This window comes from Amia ocellicauda, chromosome 2, assembly GCF_036373705.1.
Source record: "Amia ocellicauda isolate fAmiCal2 chromosome 2, fAmiCal2.hap1, whole genome shotgun sequence".
Lineage (NCBI taxonomy): Eukaryota > Metazoa > Chordata > Actinopteri > Amiiformes > Amiidae > Amia > Amia ocellicauda.
In genome coordinates this window covers 38312929-38334861 of record NC_089851.1, presented here as the reverse complement: position 1 = coordinate 38334861, position 21933 = coordinate 38312929, and the positions used below count along the sequence as shown (strand labels likewise).

General features: G+C 36.6%; 1 protein-coding gene across 3 annotated transcripts in view; it reads left to right on the top strand.

The window, feature by feature from the left end:
• Nucleotides 1-907: 907 nt before the first annotated feature.
• Nucleotides 908-21933, top strand: part of lpin2 (lipin 2) — a 37195-nt gene continuing 16169 nt past the window's right edge. The window contains exons 1-2 of one of the 3 annotated variants that reach the window (XM_066723423.1): nt 908-1076; nt 17887-18087. In XM_066723423.1, the coding sequence (XP_066579520.1) occupies nt 17896-18087 (192 nt within the window). In that variant the 5' untranslated portion in view covers nt 908-1076; nt 17887-17895. Of the gene's footprint in view, nt 1077-1310; nt 1613-9361; nt 9620-17886; nt 18088-21933 lie in introns of those variants that run through there. The other 2 variants (XM_066723425.1, XM_066723422.1) reach the window with 2 other exon arrangements.

The following is a 21933-nucleotide window of genomic DNA, read 5'->3' as shown; positions in this document are numbered from 1 at the left end:
AGCAAAACATACAAAACTAAAATTATTTCCATAAATAACCTGTGCATCTGAAACCCTTATTTATGTGAAACTTAATGATTAGTAAATGGTCTAATGAAGCTGGCCCAATACTAAAACAAGCCAGACCTATAAAAGAATACTACTTCTGTAGTCAACTGTGTAGGGTCAGTATGTAATGTCATTAGTGACTAGGTAGTAGTGACTTAAAAACAATGGGTTATACTACAATACATTAATTATGCAGTTAAACTGTATATATTATATTTATGAAATCTACACTTAAACAAGACGATGAAAGTGGTCTTGTTTAAGTGTAGATTTTGCGTGGGTTTTATTCATATGTACAGGAACAATGTAGGCACAGCAACAGTGATTTTAGCCTGGGCCCTTCTTGCTGCCATTAGACAAATTTAGTAATAACATTGCTCAGTCTTAATTTAATCCAAAGTAATGCCAAAGAAAACATGAGTGTGTTTATCACAACTGAGTGGCCTAGAAAACCACCGAGGATTTCTTTGGGGTTTCCAGAAATTGAAATCAATCTCCTGCTCTTGGGCACCGCCTCATATTGAGGGAATAATGTCAATTCATGTCTTTCAAAATACCAATCCAAACAGTGGGCAGACTGTTTCAGTTGATCTAAAACAAACACATTCACTGTGACAAAACATTGTGTGGCTTGTGGTGCTGCCTCTTCTCTAGTGGGTAACATAGCAGCCCGAGGTACCAATACATATGTGCGGATCATGTGTCTATTATAATAACTCATCTATGACATAAAATGGCCTCTTTTAGTATGAGTAAAAAAGGTTTATGGTGTGTTATTCTGCACAATAGGCACGTTTTTAAGGAGCCGCAACACTGGGGTTTTCCTTGCAATCACGTGAGAGCGCGGCTCGCCGGGTCACATGGTCCAGCAGCGCCGCGCCGCCCGGAGGAGCAGCAGCCCTGCGCCGCACTGGAGAGCAGCACCTCGCCGCCGGGGGACGGGGTCTATCAGGAGGGCACTGGCAGAGAGCAGAGGCCACAGACATCACATATGACCGCTCATCCCTGCTCCGGACCCCCTCGCTTAGGTAAGCCATCGCGCAGGGTCTCTGTCCTGATCCCATTCACTCTGCCATTGACACGCCGGCTGTGCGCTGTCGCTGATTTAGGGTTTGGGGGTTTGTTTTTCTCTGAGCACAAAGCGCGATGCCATCAGATGTCACAGTGCGTGCGCTTGTGCATCACTTCCCGGCGTGAGCTGCATTCTTGCGAACTAGTGATGATTGAATGCCCAGCCCGCACGCCCGCTGGTGCCACTGGGGTCTGATCGGGTTGGCATCGCATTGAACCGCAGGTCGTTTTTCGTTTTCTGTAAATGCATTCCGCCACATTGGACGTGGGCTTTTTGGCGGCGGTCCGGCTCAGCACCCGGGCGGGCAGCTAACGTGTACCGTCTCGGCGCGGATGCAGTTGCGTGTGTGTGGCGGCGCTGGGTGGAAGATGGCACGGCTGTGTTCAACTGCAAAACCGAGCTGCTGCCGATCTCATTCATCCGAGATGGAGGGCGACTGTGTGTCTGTCTCTGTCTCCAGCAGATGCTTGCACTGGCATGCAGTGAGCTGTTGTGAGTTTGATCCGTTTCGTGTTCATTTCCTGCCACATGCTTGGGAGAGAGGTGCTATGCTGGGTACTAGCTGGCTTTGCATGCTAATCTCTTTAAAGCCTAAGCTTTGTCAAGGTGTTCACTGATCTAGCTGCACACATCACTAGGACATTACAAAGGGCCGTGGTATATTGCATTGCTGGCAACCCTTGTGTGTAATTGAAGACAGAAGGGTGCATTATAAATCCAGCCCTTTATCATTTCAAATACACAGGGCAGGTTTTTTTTTTAAGTTAATTGGTAGGTGGTTCAGTTCAGAATAGTGCAGTACCTGCTGAAATGAACATGTAACTACAAATGGCTTAAAGACACACAGCCCACATTTATAGAAACTATATATGATATGAGTATGTTAGTGTTCTTTATGTAAGTGCAGTTTTTTAGCTCTCCTTGGAAAGTGCAGTCAGGTTGTGTTTCTTTAGTATGTTTACAATTGCATACACATGTATGTGAAAAGTTAGGACTTAAAGTTACTTATGCAGGAGAAATACGTGCGTCTTAGGGGTAAATGAGGGGACGGAAAAGGGCATACACAGTGAGTTTATAATATGATCAAGCAATTGGACAGTGGTCTGATTACAAGAAAACACAATACTGCACTTGCGCAGTTTTATACTGCAAAACAAGTACTAGAGTTTCCAGTGTCTAGGGTTTCCATGACAGAACAGAGCAGGTTAAGATGTTGTTGACAGCTATGATTGTGAAAAGCAAAGCCAGGTTTCCTTGGTTGGATGGTATGTTTGTTTAGTCTTCCAGAAGAGAAGTAGTCTGTTTGTTTGGTAATTTTGAATGTATTTATCTTTCCTAGACGTGTGTTTAAATATTGTTAAAGCTCTATGTAGTCAATGGATCAACAAAAGAAACCATGGATTTATATTATGTTGATTAAATATTTTATAGTGTGTCTGACTGACTGACATTTACTCTGACTTTTCAGAATCACTATACGTCATATTTTCCAAATATCACTTAATGCACGATTTTCAAAACATTAGGTTTGGGAAAGCGGGATATTTCTGGTCTGTTAAAGGATTAGTCTTATAATAAAGGATTTTATCTAACATATCGAGGGAGATTATGAGGTCTAGTCAGTGAGTTATTATATGTTAAGCTTTTAAGTTTAGCATATGTCTGACAATCTTAAATGCTTATACATATTAAAAGGCAAACAGCATGATTTTCAAAAGGGACATGCGGGTCATTTAAGAAACTCCTTTTAAAGGGTTTCTATAAAATCCATCCACTTTCTGGACCTGAAAATATATAAATTAAGTAATTTGATTACATAAATTAGGCTTCAAAACTCACTTTGCATACAAGGTTTTTATCTTGCTCAAGTGTGACAACAGTGCCCCCATGAGAAAGTGCTTTTCTGCCTGTCTGTGGACTTTCATGCAACATTTAAAGGACACGCTCTTCTAGTGCCATGTAAAATTGTAAATGTATTGTTGGAAAACAAAACTAAAAAATCATTTGAAAAGTCATGAAAGCACTTTTCATTTAGTTTTTCTCCATGAAGTATTATTTCTTCATAAATGGGAAGTGCAATACCTTAATTTTATTACACACAGCATTCAAATAATGATTTACATTAAATAGCATAAACTGTTGATTGAATGCAATTACACTAACTAGTCACTGAATCTCGGGGAAGACTATGTCATAGTATTCTGCATAAGTGGACCCTTTATAGCTTATAACTCCAGTCATTCAAGTGTCAAAACAACAATCTTCCTTCCCCAAAAGTAGCAGTATGTTTCTGACAGTTGACTGTGTTCTTGCTCAACACAGGCTTGCAATGTTGTTTTTCCCAGGCTTTGTGGTCTACTAAAGGGTCATCTAGGGGTCACAACATGGTGATTGAAAATAATACAAAACAGAATTTACTTTCACAACCTTTGGGTAACCAGTTAATACCACTGTTTAAGCATGTTCAGTGTGTCAAGGAATTCAGCTTGCAATCTCAAACCATGTTTCCCCCCGCCCCTCTTACAGTAGTATTAATCTAGGCACAACCTGTTGTTTTTTTGTAGTTTTCTGCATTCATACCAGTGTAAGTCAGAAAGTGACTTCATTAAAGTATTTGGTGTAGCTTTTTGGTTTGTATCACACCTCAGCAGTAGCCAATTATATTTTAAAGCATGTTTTCATGAAAACTGACATGGTCAGGTGTAAACCTCTTGCCAGCAGATGCGGTTTGACCCCGATCAATATTGCCTTTTCTGAAGGATTTGTTTACATCGAATCAATACTTTTTAATTGTTGTTTTCGATACTGCGTTTCTTGCGTTAACTTCCTATAAATCTAACCACCCCCTTTTCCTTTCTGTTTCTCTCCATGCTTACTGGTATTGCACAGTAGACGTCTATATGCAGAAATCAGCTGTACGAAAATAACAGGAAAATAGTACAAATTAGTTCAGGTTTAAAATCCACTGCTTGCAGTTATAAGCATACCATTAGTACCAGAAGCTGTGTCTGACTAAATTAGGAATTTAAAGGGCTATAAGGTCAAGTAAGGTTTGTGTCCCAGCCAGTGCATAATTGGAAATAATCCCAGTGCCAGCCTTCCAGTACAGTGATTTTACAGACGTGTAACAGGATTTGCAGATGGTTATTTAAAAGAAAAGGCATAGCCACTGTGACTCTGCGACTAGCCTGGGTCCATATGAGTGTAAAATATCCAGGGAAATTGCTGTAATTCTAGCCCAGTAAAGCCCACCACACCATGAAGATAACCATTGCAGTAATCTTAGCCATTAGATCCCATCCGAGGAAATGATAGTCTTGATGTAAAATATATTTTTGTAACTGGCAAGTAACATGAGGAGAGCTTAAAGTATAATATAAACATTAAAATAAAATAAGTCATTTTAACTTTTGTCATTACAATCTGTGAACTAAAGTGGTTAAATAATATGTATAAACTTTTTGTTGTATAATTCTGTGTTTTTGAATGATGCTTTTACTATGTTAAATTAAGGTAGTTTCAGATTGAATTGAGAATAACAACTACAGGTGTGCAGAGCTGTGTGGTTTGAAGTCACTGCAATAACTTTAAGTAAATACAGAACTTATTGGGACTTTGGTATCAAAGAAATCCTAGCAATATTGATTTTTTACAAGGTGGTATTTGAGGAATTCATAGTATATCAATAGTTGTTCTTTTATTTTTTAAACAAGCGCAGATAATCTTGTTTTTCCATACCTGTGTCACTATGTATTCATCACCTTTGTACACCCATACTAGTGCACACAGCCGTGCGTACACAGAACGCTAAGATAACTGTAGGATGTGTCTTATGACTGTAGTTACCCTTGAGCTTCTCTGTACTAAAATATTTGCACTTTCGTAGTTGATGGACTTTGCAGATAAGAAATACATGTGAGTTGTACAAGGCCATCGAAACTGTGTTTTTGTCCTGGATAAAAGATATTGTTGATATTGTAGACTGGGCGGACGATGTTAAAGCAAAACGAATATTAAAAAAGCTTTCCATTAAAATAATCTTTAAATGTTAAGAGCACTAATTGTGCATTGTGTTTATGTCAAAGCCTCTTCAACGCGGTAATATTACTATTACAAAATACAGTACTTTGAACTGCCTAAAGTTACAATGTCTTGTTGAAAGCATGATTCAAAACTGTGTTCCTCAAGCAATGATGTACACGATTGATGGCTGACTTTATAATCCAGATGCAAAAATGTTCCACCCATTCTTTAATTTGCGGGTAGTTATATCCAAATTGGGTGAATGGTATAGGAATTACACCCATTTTTATATGTGGTGCCCCCAATTTTTGAGGCTCAAAAGTATTTGGTCAAACTAGCATAATCATGAATTAAATTGTGAGTTGCAATACTTGGTTGCAAATCCTTTACAGTCAATGACTGCCTGAAGTCTGGAGCCCATAGACATCACCAGATGCTGGGTTTCTTCCCTGGTGATGCTCTGCCAGGCCTGCACTGCAGCTGTCTTTAGTTCCTGCTTGTTCTTGGGGCGTTTTGTAGGGATGCACCTACAAATGAAAATTCTTGGCCGAAACCGAAACCGAATATAATGAAACACTTGGCCGAAGGCCGAATACCGAATACCGAATGCGGTTTTTCGCATTTATTTCCATTTATTTTGCAAATTCTTTCACCGTTGTATAAATTAAATAGTCTAAATGTGCTTTTTACTATTTTGTCTTGCTTTTCAAAGACAAAATCAATTACAAAACTACAATTTAAAAATATGTATTTAACACAGAACATTAAACACTGTGCCAACAAAGCACAATATAACTTAAAATAAATAAATTAGTAAAATACAAATATTTTTATTTGGCCATTTTGAGCCCCCCTTCTTGAATAGCCTATATTAGGCCTATAACTGACTGAGGGTGCATAAATGTTAAAACGTGGCAATTATTCAGGTAATTAATCAATCACTATAACAAAAGATAATTGTACACCTGTATAGACTAGACGGGTGTGTATGAGGGAAAAGGATCTGGATAGAAAAAAACATGTTCTCACACCGTTTCTACTTGCAAGTGTTAAAAGGTCTTCTATCAAAACACTGCATTCTGTTGAATTATACTACTTGCTAGTAGAGGCGGGAGCATCGTTTTCAAATGAATCAATCACATATGCAATAACATGGCAGCTAATGGGGATCTGTATAAACACACTAACAAATGAGAAGTGGTGTTATATGATGACATTATTGCTCTTCATACTCCTCTTCCTCTTCAGTGCTATTCCCTTCTCTGGGCCTCTGCACGTCATGAAAAGGATTTCATTGGATTGGCTAGATATTCAGAGTCACGGTCTGTGATTGGGTAAAAAATATATAATCTCTAGGGATGATGACAGACAGTGACGTCCTTTCCATGGTCAATACCACACGCCAGCAAAGACGTGATGTTAACAAACCGCATGTCTCTTTCGCAAATCGTTTCAACATAAATGAATTCATTGTAATTGATGCAATTTATGAAAACTTATCTAACACAACAACTTTGTTAAATATCTATGTAAAAATACATTATTAGAAGACGTATGGAAATGCCATAATAATAGCGGACCTGTCGACTCTCACGCATGTTGTGTGAGACTGTTGCGTCGTGTATTATTGTTTCCCGACATTATCACAACGTTTTATTGTCACAATTTCAAATTAACTATAAAGGTTGTGACTATTTGTTTTATAAAGGAATATTTTGCAATTACAGCTGTAATTGACCGAACAATATGTTTTTCTTTTTCATTTTTTATACATTTTCATTCAATTGCCAGCTTAGCAATGTGAGCTGCAACAACAATGCCTTAACAATAGCGTCCTTGTGGCAATGTTTTCCGGTCACAACAGCGAAATACAAAATGTATAAGACCTATCTAGCTAGCTAATTTATACAGTCTACTTCACTAAACGACTGACTTTTCCTCTCCACACCACACACACACTGCTGCTCTGTGTTCAGAAACAGAACTGTGCATTCGAGTTCCAGCGAATACAGAATGAACAGCATTCTGGCTGTTATTTGATCGCGTCATCAAAAACATCATTGTTCGGTAAAATTTATTCAGTCTTTTCACTTATTCACTTAATTTCGGTTACCGAACATTTGGTGCATCCCTAGCATTTTGCCTTAGAAATTAAAACAAACCAATCAGAGAGATGGCAAAAACATTAGGTGTGGCCAAATCTGCTATTTGTTACATTCTTTGTTGTGTCACTGTCCAAATATTTAAGAACCTAACTGAATCAACATTGTTGCCATCAATTTGTGTTTGTTTGTTAGTCGTAAAACAAAATAATTTTTCATTTTAATATACAGTGCCTAATGAAAGTCTATACCTCCTTGAACTTTTTTAACCTCTTGCTGTGTCAGTGCCTCAGTGTTTCATGCATTTAAATTGGGATTTTTTCCACTGATCTACACACCATACTGCACACTGTTAGAAGGAAAACATTTTTATAGTCTGCACCCCCCTCAGTTAATACTTGGTGGAAGCACCTTTGACAGCAATTACTCTCAAGCTCTGTCAAGTTCCTTGTAGAGCGTTGATAGATGGCAATCGTCAAGTCAGATTTTTGATTGGATTTTTAGGTTTAGTCTCTGACTGGGCCACTCAAGGACATTTACCTTTTTGTTCCCTAGCCACTCCAGTGTAGTTTTGGCTGTGTGCTTCGGGTCATTGTGACTTCTGTTCTAGTTTCAGCTTTCTTGCAGAGATTAGCAGGGCAAAGACTTTTCTGTACTTTGCTACATTCATTTTCCCTTCTATGCTGACATGCTTCCCAGTCCCTGCAGATGAGAAACATCCCCATAACATGATGCTGCCACCACCATTCTTCACAGCAGGGGTGGTGTTCTGTGGGTGATGCACTGTGTTAGGCTTGAAATAATCTGAATCAGTACAATTTAACACAAGGGGGAGTAGAATTTCTATGGGCACTCTATGTATTTTAGGTGCTTACGTGGTTTTCCAATCCTTATTGCGCTTGTTCATAGTGTGGCCACCTACTGCATTTTTCAGGACAATGATTGTTCTGCAGGAGATGGAACGTGTCGTACCGATATTTATTCCCTGTCCATTGCTCAAATTATTGAGGAAAAAATAAACGATGACACCAGGAATTATTTAATTTTATTTTCTCCAGATAAGGACTATTGCTCTTAGTAAATAAAAATAATACAACTGTAATCTGAACATTTACTGGTTGGTGTGTTTTTTATATTTAATTTGAGCTAACCAATTTTATATTGGCAACTTTGTGTACTTTTTACTTTATTATGTTTGTTTGATTCCCAAGCACAAAAGATAAATATTGCTAATGTCTTTAATATTTACTCTGGAGTATGTGTCTAACTATTTCTAACTATTTAAGTATTTTCTTTTAAAGTAAAACTGTGCCCAATTTTAAGTTCATATTTTGTGTGCTGTTTCTGTATCCCACTCTTTTTATATTTTATGTTTTTTTCTCTCCATTATTGATCAGCTACATGTTCTTCCAGCCCTTGTCCAGTTTTTATTTACTTTAAAATGCACCTTAACAGTGGAAAAACATGGAAGAGAGAGCACATAAGTATCCCCTTTTCTTTGTTGCTATAATATATGGTAATTTACCTTTGATTGAAAATTTCATTTGTGCACATGCATTAATACAGTAACTGCATCATAAAACCACTGTGTGTAAGCCATGAAACCGGTCAAAATATGAAGAATTCGGAATATGAATAACGGCAATGGAATATGAAAATATATATTTGCATTATTACTGTACCAAAGATGTGTGGGCTTTTATGCTGTATCATGGATTAACTGAACATTAGTTCATGTTAACACCTTATTTAATCTAATTAGTTGAAAACTTTGCTTGTTTCCAGGTTATCTTTTCCGAAACAGGTTGAAATGGAGATTAAAAACACAGAAGTGAAGAGATGTGGTTGTTTTCTGTTTTCCCAGCAAGAGCTGACTGTAGCAGGTGACAACTGCTTAGCGAATTATTAACTGGTGGTATTTCTGGCAGCGCTGCAGTGTGTATAGTGTACGTGACTGGGTGTGACTTCCAGTCTTTATCAGTCGAACACTTAAAGCAATTTTTTTGGAAGGCCCTTATCAATCTCAGTACGGACAGTTTTGGGCATTTTCATTGGGTCCTAGGATCTTGTTTTGCTGCATACATGCTACAACAACCAAGCAAACTTTTTTTTTTTGTATTTGATCATCAGCAGTAGTATATTACACAGTAAATAAGTTTTCACTTTCTGTTATGTAATGATAGGGCAAAGACCACAGGGTTATACTGTTAGTATGAATTAATCCCTGCAGAATGGCATAGAGGATGGTGAACCTTAAACAGAAATGTTGTCTCTGAGAGATTAGTGTGAAAGACTGTGCTTCTCTTGAGAAATGGACCTCTCATTCAGTCCTGAACTTGAAGACACCTCACCCTCAAATGTAACCTGGACATTGGTGAGTCAAGGAAAAGTACATCTCTCTGGTTTTGCCATTCGAAAACTTTTCAGTTGTCGGAACACACAGCTTCTTTTTTGCCCTGTCTGCTTTACCTTCTTTCACGTAGTGACATACTTGTTGTCAAATCAGTAAATACATTTTTACAGTAAGCCATCTTACAATCAGTAGTTCTACTTTAACAACAGTCTTTTCTTTTAGATTGACTGTCACCTTGCCATCTCAAAAGCATGTCAAGCATTTAAATTGAATAGTACATTAATGAACAGTTCCTCAATAATTGTTCAGTCTGTCCTTGTGGGTCTTTAGCATTTTCACTGGAGTTGCAGTTACTCTGAATTGTGTGTTTTGCAAGATTTGAAGCAATAGCATTATACAATTTAACAGTTAATTTGTTTGTTTTTTCCCCAGTCTTTATACGTTTGGTTGCCTACATAATGTAGCTTATCACAAAATATGATACACTCAAAAGTACAAGGGTCAACAAAATCACATTTTTCAGGCTTTTGTAAGTATGTTGTTCAGAAATTAAAATAAGGATACTAAGTTTTCATAAGACTATTGTTAGAATTTTCAGAAATAGGGTAGCAACTGCAGATACCAAAGACTAATCTCTCCTTGTGATTATTTCAATGACATAAATCTGCCAAAAAACAAATATTCTTGAAATTGCCTCCTGTTCAGTATTTGCACACAAATACTGTATGTGGCTCAACTGTTTATTTGGTTTTTTTGATAGTTTGATTATTCAAATCAAAAAATAATATTAATATTGCAAAATGTTTGTAATCTAGATTTGATTGAATTACCGCAAGACCCTGTAATTGGACACACTGATGGTACTGGGCTTAGAGAACACACACTGTATGGTCTGTATCAGAATTCTCTTCAGTTTCTTCAGTTTTGCCTGTGTGGTTCCTATTTCTAGACTCTTCCTTGAATCCTTTCTGTTGTGTAGTCAGGTCTATGGATTTAATATAATGAGTTTTGCACCACTTTTCTGTCATTCAGTCTATGTAACTCCTTTTGTTTACTAATCAAAAATCCCCCTGTTGAGAGCACAAACTTCTTACTATATTAATAGAAATGAGCCTCACCACTAATCATCTGTTCCTGCCTGCTGCTAGAAGTAGTGTGTCGCCTACATTTTTAGTTCCTTTTTCTTTTTCAAAATAAGTGACAGAATTGGGGCCTAGGCAGTGTATCCTCATTAAAGTTCTTCCTCTGAGGATTGGGCTTTCTACACAAGCCTGTGCTTGAAAATACACCAGTACAGTCTGTAGAAGTTGTCCTGAAGAAAAACTGATTTTGGTTCCATTGTTCCTGATCCCATGGTAACTACTGTGATAAAAAGACAAATCTTTTGTAGCCCAGTTGTTGTTTTTGAAACAGTCACTGCTTGATTGCTCTGTACCAGGGCTCCTGTGTGTACATAATTACAGTATGTGAGCTCTGGAAGAGAAAGTTGTTCAGTTAAGTATTAAAGGTTTGTGTCATGCAATTAAATCAATTTTTTCGATTCCTTCTACCAGCACCACCCACCTGCTCCCCTGTCATGGTGTTTCTGATTAACTGTGGGGGACTAACACGTCTGTCCTTTCTGCTCTGGCATCGCATGCATTTTACATAATTTGTGGTTTGATAAGAAATTTGAACAGTTATCAGCATGAATTGTAAAAGAGATGGGTTAAGTTGGTTACAAAGTGATATTGATTTATGTACACATGATCTATTATGGGTGTGGAAAGTGGATATGTAATACCTTTTAATATGAACTGCTTTTATTTTTGTATTTGCAGTACTCCCAACAGCTTCCACTTTCCTTTGTATACACCTGTGTGTTTGGCCTTCAGAAAATGTCTATCATTTCAAGTGGTATGATTAAAATGTCATAACAAAACCACATCAAACAAAGCAGCATTAAACACGTGGACAGAAAAAGAGACAAAATAAAAATTCTCCTCTTGTAGATGACATGTACAGTTCCCCTGGGAGGTTGAGCCATACCTTTATCACACTTCTATCAGTACAGCAAGCCCATCTGGACAAAAAGGGTCTGTACTTGTCTATGTAACACTGTGGTAATACAGCCTTGCCCATGTCAATTTTTCACTTAAAGAATGGCTTTTGGCACAACTTTTGGCAAACTGTATGAAAACACAGCCATAAGTAAGATGTCAGAATCTCAAGCACTTTTTGTAGTGAAGTGAAAGCTTGATTTCACAGGTCATTTTGAGATGGAGAAGCATGTGTGAAAGGTTCTATTAAGTGAAATATGTGTACTTTATTCAACAGTCACCTTAACAATGCAAGGTGGTGAAAGTCAAAGAGAAAAAGTTTTTGATGTTTAGTTATATGCAAGTGCACGTTTTGGCTAGTTTGACAAATTTGCTTTCGTAAATAACCCAAATCTGAGCTTCACTACATCAGTGTTCATATTTAAATATAATTTGAATGATGATGATGATGATTATTATTGTTATTATTATCAGAGCTTTTATTTATCATAACCACAGGGTTAGTGCAAACTGACATGTATTGGAGGTGAGTCAGATGCTGTACAACATTGATAGGAGCTTACAATGCATAACATAGCCTCTGTTCTTCAGTCATTTTGTTTTTCTACCAAATTAGCAATCTAAATCAGATGTAATTTACATGCTTAATATCAAAGAAGCATCTGAAGCCTTATGCTACATGGTAGACTACTGCTGGCAGTGCAGGACCCCCTGATGGCTTGTCAGAAATGGTGCTTGTGATAGACTAATTATCTAAAAGTAGCCTGTTTAATCTAAAAGTGGTAGTATTTTTTTCCCAGTTGTTTTGACTGGCATTAATATTCATATTGAAAAAATAAGCACTGAGTATTTTTTTTTTTATTATTATTAATTAGTGTTGCATGGTCATAAACTGAACACACTTGGATCATATTTAACAGTGTCATTTAGCCTAATTAGGCTAGTGCTACTATTTCCTCTTACAGTTTTTCTTTCCTACTAATGCAAGATCTTATCTTGAAACCATACATTGTCAGTTAATGCCATTAAGGGTATGTTCAGCTTGGATAGGTATGCAGTCAGACGACTTGCCTTATTGGCCTCCCACTGATGAGAGTTTTTCTTGCCTGAGCCTGTTTTCTGCTAAATGTATCTGTGCTGCTGTTCTCTCAGTATTTCTGATTTATCTTTTCCACTTAATGTAAGAATTTCATTCAAAATAATTTGGGTCAGTTTAGTCAGGAAGTCAATGGTTGGGCAGTGGATGTCTTTTTAAATGCTCGTTAAAAACGTTCCATCACACTATTATTTCGTACTAAGAAATGAAAGCTGAGAACTGATTGGCAGTGTGGTTTTGACTGCACATCTGTTGGTTTCCTTTCACTTATGTTTAATGTCTTGAGAATAAGCGAGCACCTTTAACTGTTGCAAGTTGTTGATTTAGTAGATCACCAAGTTATTTTCTATGCATAGCTTCAGGTGTTTTTTATCAGGAATACAACACTGCAATGAGACACTGACGGAGCCAGTTTTCTCTTTAAAAATGTATCAGTGGAGTTTGGAAGTGTGTCAGGACTTATTCTGTCAGATGTAGAATATAGCTAGATTGCGGTAACAACCATTTTAGGAAAGTAGAAGGACAACCTAATGCAGAATATTAAGACTTTATCCACCTTCAGTAGTGTTAGAAAGAAGAACAGTAAAGCGACAGCAACACAAAACCACTTTCACCAGCTTCCTGACAGAATAGTTAAATTTAAAGATGATACTCTCAACTGTTCAAAACTGTACTTCATCTTGTCCTCCATGAATCAAATTTATAATTAAAACACCTTGATGAGGTTACTCTGTACTGTGAAGGTAAATGCATTAGGTCTACATCTTGGTTCTTCGGTCGCAATTTCTTCAGTAATTTGTGATCAACTTCTAGTGCATGTTTAGAATTATTCCCTGTGTTTTTTGCTTAGATGAAATATCTGTATATCTCATTTAAAGCATAGTGTTGAAGTGTGCAAAGGAATTTTACAGTATTTGTATTACACACTATGAAGCAAGTTGATGAACGAATAGACCAAATCCAGTGACTGCCTCACTTCCACAATTCTTTCTGTCTGGATTTGCTTTCATGTATTTTATAAAACTGCTTTTTACAGGAATGTTAAAGGTAGGGAAATGGCAACATAGTAATATTGTTGAAAAGGCCACTCTGGGCACATACACAGGGATTTTATAAAGGTTATTATTTGGAGAGAGAAAAAAACTTTCTTTGGACAATATAGGCATGGGGAAAAGAGTAATTTTCACTCTAATGTCAATTCTGGAGAGCTTTAAAGCTTTGAGTCCTGATATTAATGTAGGAAGAAAAAGAAAAACAGTGGCCTACATTATTTAAATGTTATTCTTTTTGCAGAATAAACAATTCTTAATTTGAACTTTGTATCCCTGGATTTGTGATTGTTCTGCACATGTCAAAAAGTCTGCACTGAAATGGAAGCAGATAGTGGGTTGAGAGGGACAAAGGAAGAGCAGGGTTTGACCCGGTTCTATAATAAAAGAAATGTTAATTGTGTAGTTCTCTTCACTGTTCTTCAGTTCAATATAAGGCTTCATGTTGAATGAATACTTTGATATAGATTTCTGCCCTTGGGCCATTTTGATACCTTACTTTAATGTTTTTCATCAAAATATGTCACAACATATCTGATGATTTTACATAGATTTGCAGGCTGAAGATGCAAGCAAATTACTGTCTGTTTTTTCCGCTCCTTTCCTCTCAGTATGTCAATGATTCCACCATGACATCACATTGACGGATCGTGTGCTTGCCTGAGGGGGGCTGTAACTTCAAAAGCAGTCAATGTATGTCTACTGCATTGACAGCATTAACACATACTGCCCCCCCCCCCCCATTAGGTTTAGCTATAGTTTGCTTTAATAGCTGTAAAGTTCAATCAAGATCAGATTTAATAATTCTACTAATTTTTCTCTTTTGAATATTTGTAATGATGGAAGAACAGTGGCAGTGCAAGAAGGCCATGATTGGGGTCAGATAAATGCAGGTTCCTCCTTGCTATCAGGAACAGAAGATGAGCCTGCTGATGGCTAAATGCATCATAAAAGCTAGCAGGGACTTCACAAAACACTGAGGTTTTCTACAGGCTGTGTAAATATCACCCAAGCAGACTAAGATTCACACCTTGATGTTTTTTAAATCATTGTCAGTGTCTGGTGTACCAAAACTCACTCGTTTATTCTGCTGTTGTATTTGCAAAATGAGCATTTTTAACAAGTATGGTACAATAATTTGACACGCTCAGTCAACATGTATTAAATCATATAGGTTGAAGCTGTAGATTTGATTTTATACATTGCATGTAGTTCAACCACAAAATAAAAGCATTTAAATAAGAATAAGAAGATACATTTTTTTAAATAAAAACATAATACTGAATTTAATGAATAGTTAAATATAGATACAGAGAGATATAAACTAATGGTACTTTCAGAAACATTTAATTGTGAAGTATTAATCTTGAATTTTTCCTCAAAAGACTGATCTTTTGAAGGTCTCCAATCTTGTGAAGGTTTCAAGCATAGAAAAAAACTACAATTAATCAAGTGTCAAATGGTTTCTTAAAATAATCAAGACCATGACCTCTTTGGCTGTCCTCATTCTTATCATAATAAGCAAAGCAATTTTGCAGTTGTGCACTAACCAAACAAAACAATAACTGTAAAATCACATGGAAGGTTTAATACTGTATTAACCTAGTATTTTTCAAAACTGTGTTTTTGCTTTTGAAAGCCTTTTTATTCTTGCTTTCTGCCAAAAACTGTTTTAATTACAGCAGCTTTGTAGCAACAGTGCCTTGTAGTCCCTTTAATGTTCATTTGAAATAAACAATGCAGAATAGCTAAATCTTGTGGTACAGGGGCAGGACTTCTTATGTTTTACTCTTTTCCTAAAGTATTAGCGAGGACAGTTATCCTGGTGTATATTTTTATGTGGTCTCCCTGGAGCCTTTAGGACTTATTTTTAATGTAGGCCAGGCATTTGCTAATGTTCTTGGTCTGCTGGTAAAGGTGCTCTCATTCAGAAAATTAGATTTTTCCTGAATTTTTTGGTTTAGTGTATTTTGTTTTGTTGTTTTTATAAAAGTGTATAACATATTGTAGAAACTATATAGTCTTCAAGTATCAGAAATATTTTTAATCTCCAAATATATACTAAATGTAGGCTTAATACCTTTCAAATATATGGATATGTGTACTGGAAAGGATGTTCCATTTGTAAAGTTATTTTTCTGCAGAAATATCTAATATCGTGTTCAAGTTTGGGGAGAAATTTGTTTCTAATAATTTCAAGTAGCACAGATCACTGTAAAATGATTTTGTTACAGTGAAACTGAAACACACAAGCATTGTTATTCCAAACATGGTGGTATTATTCTTACGCTTTCACTTTGATAGTGAGTTCCTAGTGAAAAAAGGGTGCTTTCGCCAACCTAGACTGAAGAAGCGAGTGAGATACAGTAATCAGTGACAGCCATTTAAAAACATAGACTATAGCATGGAAATGGCATACTCACTGAGCTGCAGTTTCAATCCTATTGACAGCTGTAATGGTGAGTGCAAAAGGAGAGATAAGAGAGAGAGGGCTGGCTGCCAAACAAGATGATGTAAAGTGCCTTCAACTAAAAAAACAACATACTATTATGCTCGGGTCCTCTCAATCCTGGGAAATGTTTACAGCTTCTCAAGCTAGTGAAACCTGTATTTTTTGTGACATTTTCAATGATTTACTATTTAGCTCTTCTTAGTTTTTATAAAGGTCTTGTGAAATATCAGTCTGGCTCTAATAAAGACCAGTTAAATTTTTCCAGGAATGTCAAACAGTATCTCTAATACATTTTCCTTGCACAATTTGGAAGGTTTAAGGCATAACATGTTTTCACTGACATTTTGGATAGGTTGACAAAAATATACTACTTATTACCACTCACCAGCATCTTTCCTGTTATTTAGACATGTTATAAAATAGTAACATTTTTTTCTTCTTTTGTCATTAAGGGAGTAGAAACTTTTAAATTACTTATTTTTGCCTTTTTTGTGTGATGAAAATTATTATGTTTTCTGACAGGAAGATACATCAAATCTATCCCTTTCCAGGCCTTAACCCCTATCTTACCAGGGCAACACAAGGTGCTTCATTGCATTTCAAATCACAGGCTTTGTGGCAGACTGCACTTTCACAATTTGAAGGCCAGCCAGTAAGCCTAGGAGGTCTTTAGAAAATAGGCCCTTATGGTCCAGGGAAGGAATAGCACACAACCACCACACATAGCTACAAACCAGAAGTGCATAACAAATAAAAGGACTACAGTCACTTTACACAAAGGGTTATAGATGTCTGTAACACGTTCCCCACCATACAATTCTTCAAAAAAAGTATTTAAAATATCTCCCTAAAATGACTCTGTTGACCAGGGCTACAAATTCCTTACACCAAACACCCAGTGGCTACCCAGTTTTTTGCAGGGAAAGGTTTGAGATTCATATCAGGGATTTTAAAGGGTTCATATGACCCTGTTGGTATAATATTAACTACCTCTGCTTATTTGTCAGGATCTCCTAGTGGCTGAATATGATTACATTTTTTTCAAACGTTTGCATTCTGCAGAACCATTTAAAAATAAAGCTGCTTTTTCAAACGCCTGTCCTTTTGGAAGCTATGGAAAATGCTTTTCCTAGAAGGTGTCATAGTGTCAGGGGTCACAAGGTCCCTTCTGATGATGAATGTGAACATAGTCCTGTCATTGTTTGTCCTAATATATGATGGGCTAAATAAAGGCAAAGAGGAGACTATGTGGGGACTTGATCCAAGTCTTCAAAATCATGAAGGGCATCGACCACATCAAACCAGCTTTTCCAGATCAGCAGGGACACACGCACCCGGGGACACAAATGGAAATTGGGCTTCAAGGCATTCAAGACAGAAAGCAGGAGACACATCTTCACACAGAGAGGCATCACAATCTGGAACAAACACCCCAGCGATGTGGTTTAAGCGACAATTTGGGAACATTTAAAAATAACTAATAGTTATTAATGGACACCAAACGAGCACAATGGGTCGAATGGCCTCCTCTCGTTTGTAAACTTTCTTATTTTCTTATAACTGCTCATAAAGCTGTCACTGAGATATTAACACTTTGTTATATTTATTCTATGGGCACCAGTTTTGATGTGGTTTGTTTTTGGTTGTTTCAGATTGAGACCATGAACTACGTGGGTCAGCTGGCTGGCCAAGTGTTGGTGACGGTGAAGGAGCTGTACAAAGGCATCAACCAGGCCACCCTGTCCGGCTGCATTGACGTTGTCGTCGTCCAACAGAGAGATGGCTCTTACCAGTGCTCCCCTTTTCATGTGCGTTTTGGAAAGCTGGGGGTCCTGCGCTCCAAGGAGAAAGTGGTGGGTAGAAAAGAAAAGGAAAATAATTTAGTCTTGGTTCCTGTTCAGTAGTTCATATTTTAGATCCTCCTACACAGTGCAGGGGTTCCTGGGAACTTACTATTTATTTTGTTCTCAGGCTTAAATGATACTTTAATTTGTTTGACTTCTGAAAGTGTGACATTCATTTGAATATTCACAGATAAAGTTTTGCGTGTTTTTCATAATTTGCTTTGTGAATCATCATGGAATTAATTTTATTGTATTGTATTTCCTAGCCTTTCAGACTACTGATAGTGCTGGTTGTTAAATGTGTCCCCAGATCATGTGGAGAAACTAAACGGCCGTCTCCACAATTTGCAAAGGCTTCCCAATCCAATGAAGACCAGCCTGTTTCCTATGCTGACATTTACTGTTCTGTATTATGGCATAATACTTGTGACCTTTACTACTAATTAAATATTTTTCCATCTGATATAAATTATGCATATAGCTTATGTAATGCCGTATGTAGTTTATTGAGTTCTTTGTTCTAAGTTTACATTTTGTCTGACTTATCATTGACGTTTGAGCCTATTGACCAAAATTCGAGTTTATTTCAGTTTCTGGGCGCGTAGGTGTTTCAATTATGTAGCTCCACATCCTCATATATCCTTCAGAGGAAGCAGGGTTTCAGTGAAAGCACGGCTGAAAATCCTTGGTGTTAGTGAGAACGTCAGGACCCTGCTGAGTTTCTATGGCAACAGATTTCAGTTTTTGTCTTCAAACAAGAAAGAAAAAATGGTTGCTCAGTGTGATGCAATTTATGTATATATAATTCCGGTACAGCACAATTAATGTAGGGGGAGTAGCTTGTAATACTTAAGAGGATCTGTCTTTAATAAATCATAAATAACTACAAAAGCAAATAGCTGCTGGCAATATTCATATTCATTGTTGCATGTACTACTATGAACTCAGAGGTCACAGTTTTGTTCTTCATGTTTGTACATTTCAAAATAATTGAACCCAATTTTCAGTTTTATTCCAATATAAAAGAATGTTTCAAAACATTCTGTGCCTAATATATAACAAACCACAAGAGACCACCGCTTATGCAGATGTTATAGTGCATGTTGAGTACATACAAGCAGCCAATATCAAAAGCTCTAGAGATTAATTTGGTCCTCGTTTAAGCTTTGGATTTTGCATTTAGAGGATACTGGATGCTGTCAATCACAAATCAAGCATTGTGCAGGCTCTAGAAAACTCCTTTGTAAATTTATTCTGGACATGTTCTCTACTGTATAGAATTGCAACACAAAACATTGTTTAGTTTATAAGGTTTAAGAAAAGCAAAATATATCTTCTATGTTTGAAAATAAATAAAAGTTTAAATTCATTTTCTTATATCCAAAAACCTCAATTATTTTACAGTTTTGTAGCTCATGAAGCAGAATTTTCTGGTCCATGCACCTTTTCCAGTTACTTCAGGGATTGCGTGTAGCAGTGTAACGACTTGTCCCTGTCAAAGGTGAAAGACAGTGGGTTCCAGCAACTTCCACTAAACTGCTGGTTGAAAAATATTGACTTTTTTTCTTGCAAGGGTTTTAGCTCAGATTTAAATTATTATGTTTTCTGTGTTTAAAAATAAGTAGTAAAAGAAGAAAGTCTGAGTGCCAGAAACCATCTGCAAAAATCATAAATTTACTGATCTTAAAGTATTAGAACAAGTATTACTTTGACTATAATACATTTATTTGAGTGACTGAGTGTAGTGATTGCTTATTCTTTGATATTCAGTTTTCAAATTTAAATGTGGCAATGCTATATCAAGAAAAAGGCATCACAGGATTTATGAATTATAGAAACTGGTAAACTGGACTAAAACTCTTTGAAGTAGCATTATTGATAGGGAGAAAATATCCCCTCAATAGACAGGTGAACAAGGAAATTTCAGGGAATGAATCTGAATAATATCAAAGAAGTTAATTCAACCATAACAAAGCGCTTCGGAGATGGACAGTCGGGAAGACTCATCTAAAGTTTTTCAAAAGAGCATACTATCATATAGACGATATGTTTGCTGGGCAATTAAATTACATCAGTGAGGTTACTAACGTACCCCAAACTTTATCTTTGTCATTTGTTCTCTATAGCCTTGGATGAAAATGTTTTATATAATAAAATGTTTTCTGTAATTCAACTGCACAGATTCTGCACTGAACCTGGCCTATTCATGTTATGCAGAGAGAGCAAGAGAGACCTACAAAATGTAAAAATTGTGTCAGAAATCATAAACTAAAACTGAGCAGATTGCTCTACCATTCTGTATCATTAAATTAGTGTTATAATGTAAGAGGAACACAGAAGGGACTCGCACAGGGCACCTCAATTCCATAATTCCATAATTGCTCATTCTTTATATTGTTTTCAAAATGTATTTAAACTCCAGAAGGCCCTTTAAGATGGAAACAGTGAAAGCTTTCTGCCTTGTTGCGGAGCCATTAACATTCATGTGAATCAACTCTGGTCATAAATTGCTTAGCAACGACAAAATAAAGCTGTAATGGTTCTTAAAGAAACAAATCTCTGTAGAGAACAGTAGGAAAATAAAGTATTTGTAAATAGAGCTGGGGTATTAAATCATCAGGCAAATAAAATGTTCTAATTAAGTGTTAAGTCGTCTGTATTGTTTATAGGCAAATGTTTGAAATATCAAATGTAATATTCAAGTAAAGTTTGCTTTTTGGTTAATGTTTGTACACACACACATGCACACACACGCACGCAGACACAGGGAGATCAGAGATCCTAAAAAGTAGTTTTATTTAGAAATATTTATTTCCCAGAGATTAAGCAACAATCTACAGAGCTTAGGATAATTACATTTAAGTATACTTTAGACACCTGTTTAAATTGCAACAGAAGATGAACTCATTTTGCATACTACATTTACTGTTATTCAGAGACCACTATATGAGGTCATATTTGCATTAGATATATTTCCTATGCACTTGGTAGACTTAATTTTATATAATGCATAGGATAAGTTTACAGTCTTGGGCAAGTGTTTGCACACCCTTTGCAGTTTTGGGTTGTTATCCCTGTACTATCATACTGTTATTTAACAGACATTATTACTCTATCTCGTTATCTGTTTATTCCTAGCTTGCAAATGCTTCTCAAAAATGATATGTAGTAAGTGGTATTGTCCTGTGATAGAAGCACAACAGTGACATTTAAAGAAATCCTTGTTACGGCGAAAGAAAACTGGATGCATTTTATGTATTTTGACTTATTGCAATCTATTGAGAATTTGTTGAAATAGGCTTGGCGATTTATCTGCATGTCTGCTGCTTCTGATTCCAACAATGCTTTTTTTTTTTGCATACTTAAAATATTAGAACATATTCAGTATACCACATTCTTCTATTTTGTATGTGTCTATAAATAATGATTGTATAGAATAATACCCACACTTACATACTTCACACAAGTTTTATTTAACCCACCAATAGATTAATGTTTCAATCTACTGAAGATTCTCCTCATCAAGATTAGGCGTATATAGAGAACATCTATACATCAGTCAAAACTGATAAAACATGAAGTGTAAACTAGTGTGAAATCTGTTATAGCTCTGCAAATATGAATTGGCATTAGATTATGACAACTGCATTCTGATGCATTTGCAGTTAAACGAAAGAGCACTTTAAAACCTCGAGGCAATATTCTCTCTGACCCGTATTGTTAACATCCACTATTGGACTTATTTTTCCCACTGGCGTGAGGAGACCGGTATAATTAAGTGACACTGTCATCTCGGCTCAACCATATACTAATTGCTGAATCACAACAACAGCCAAGAGGACTTAGTCGTCAGAG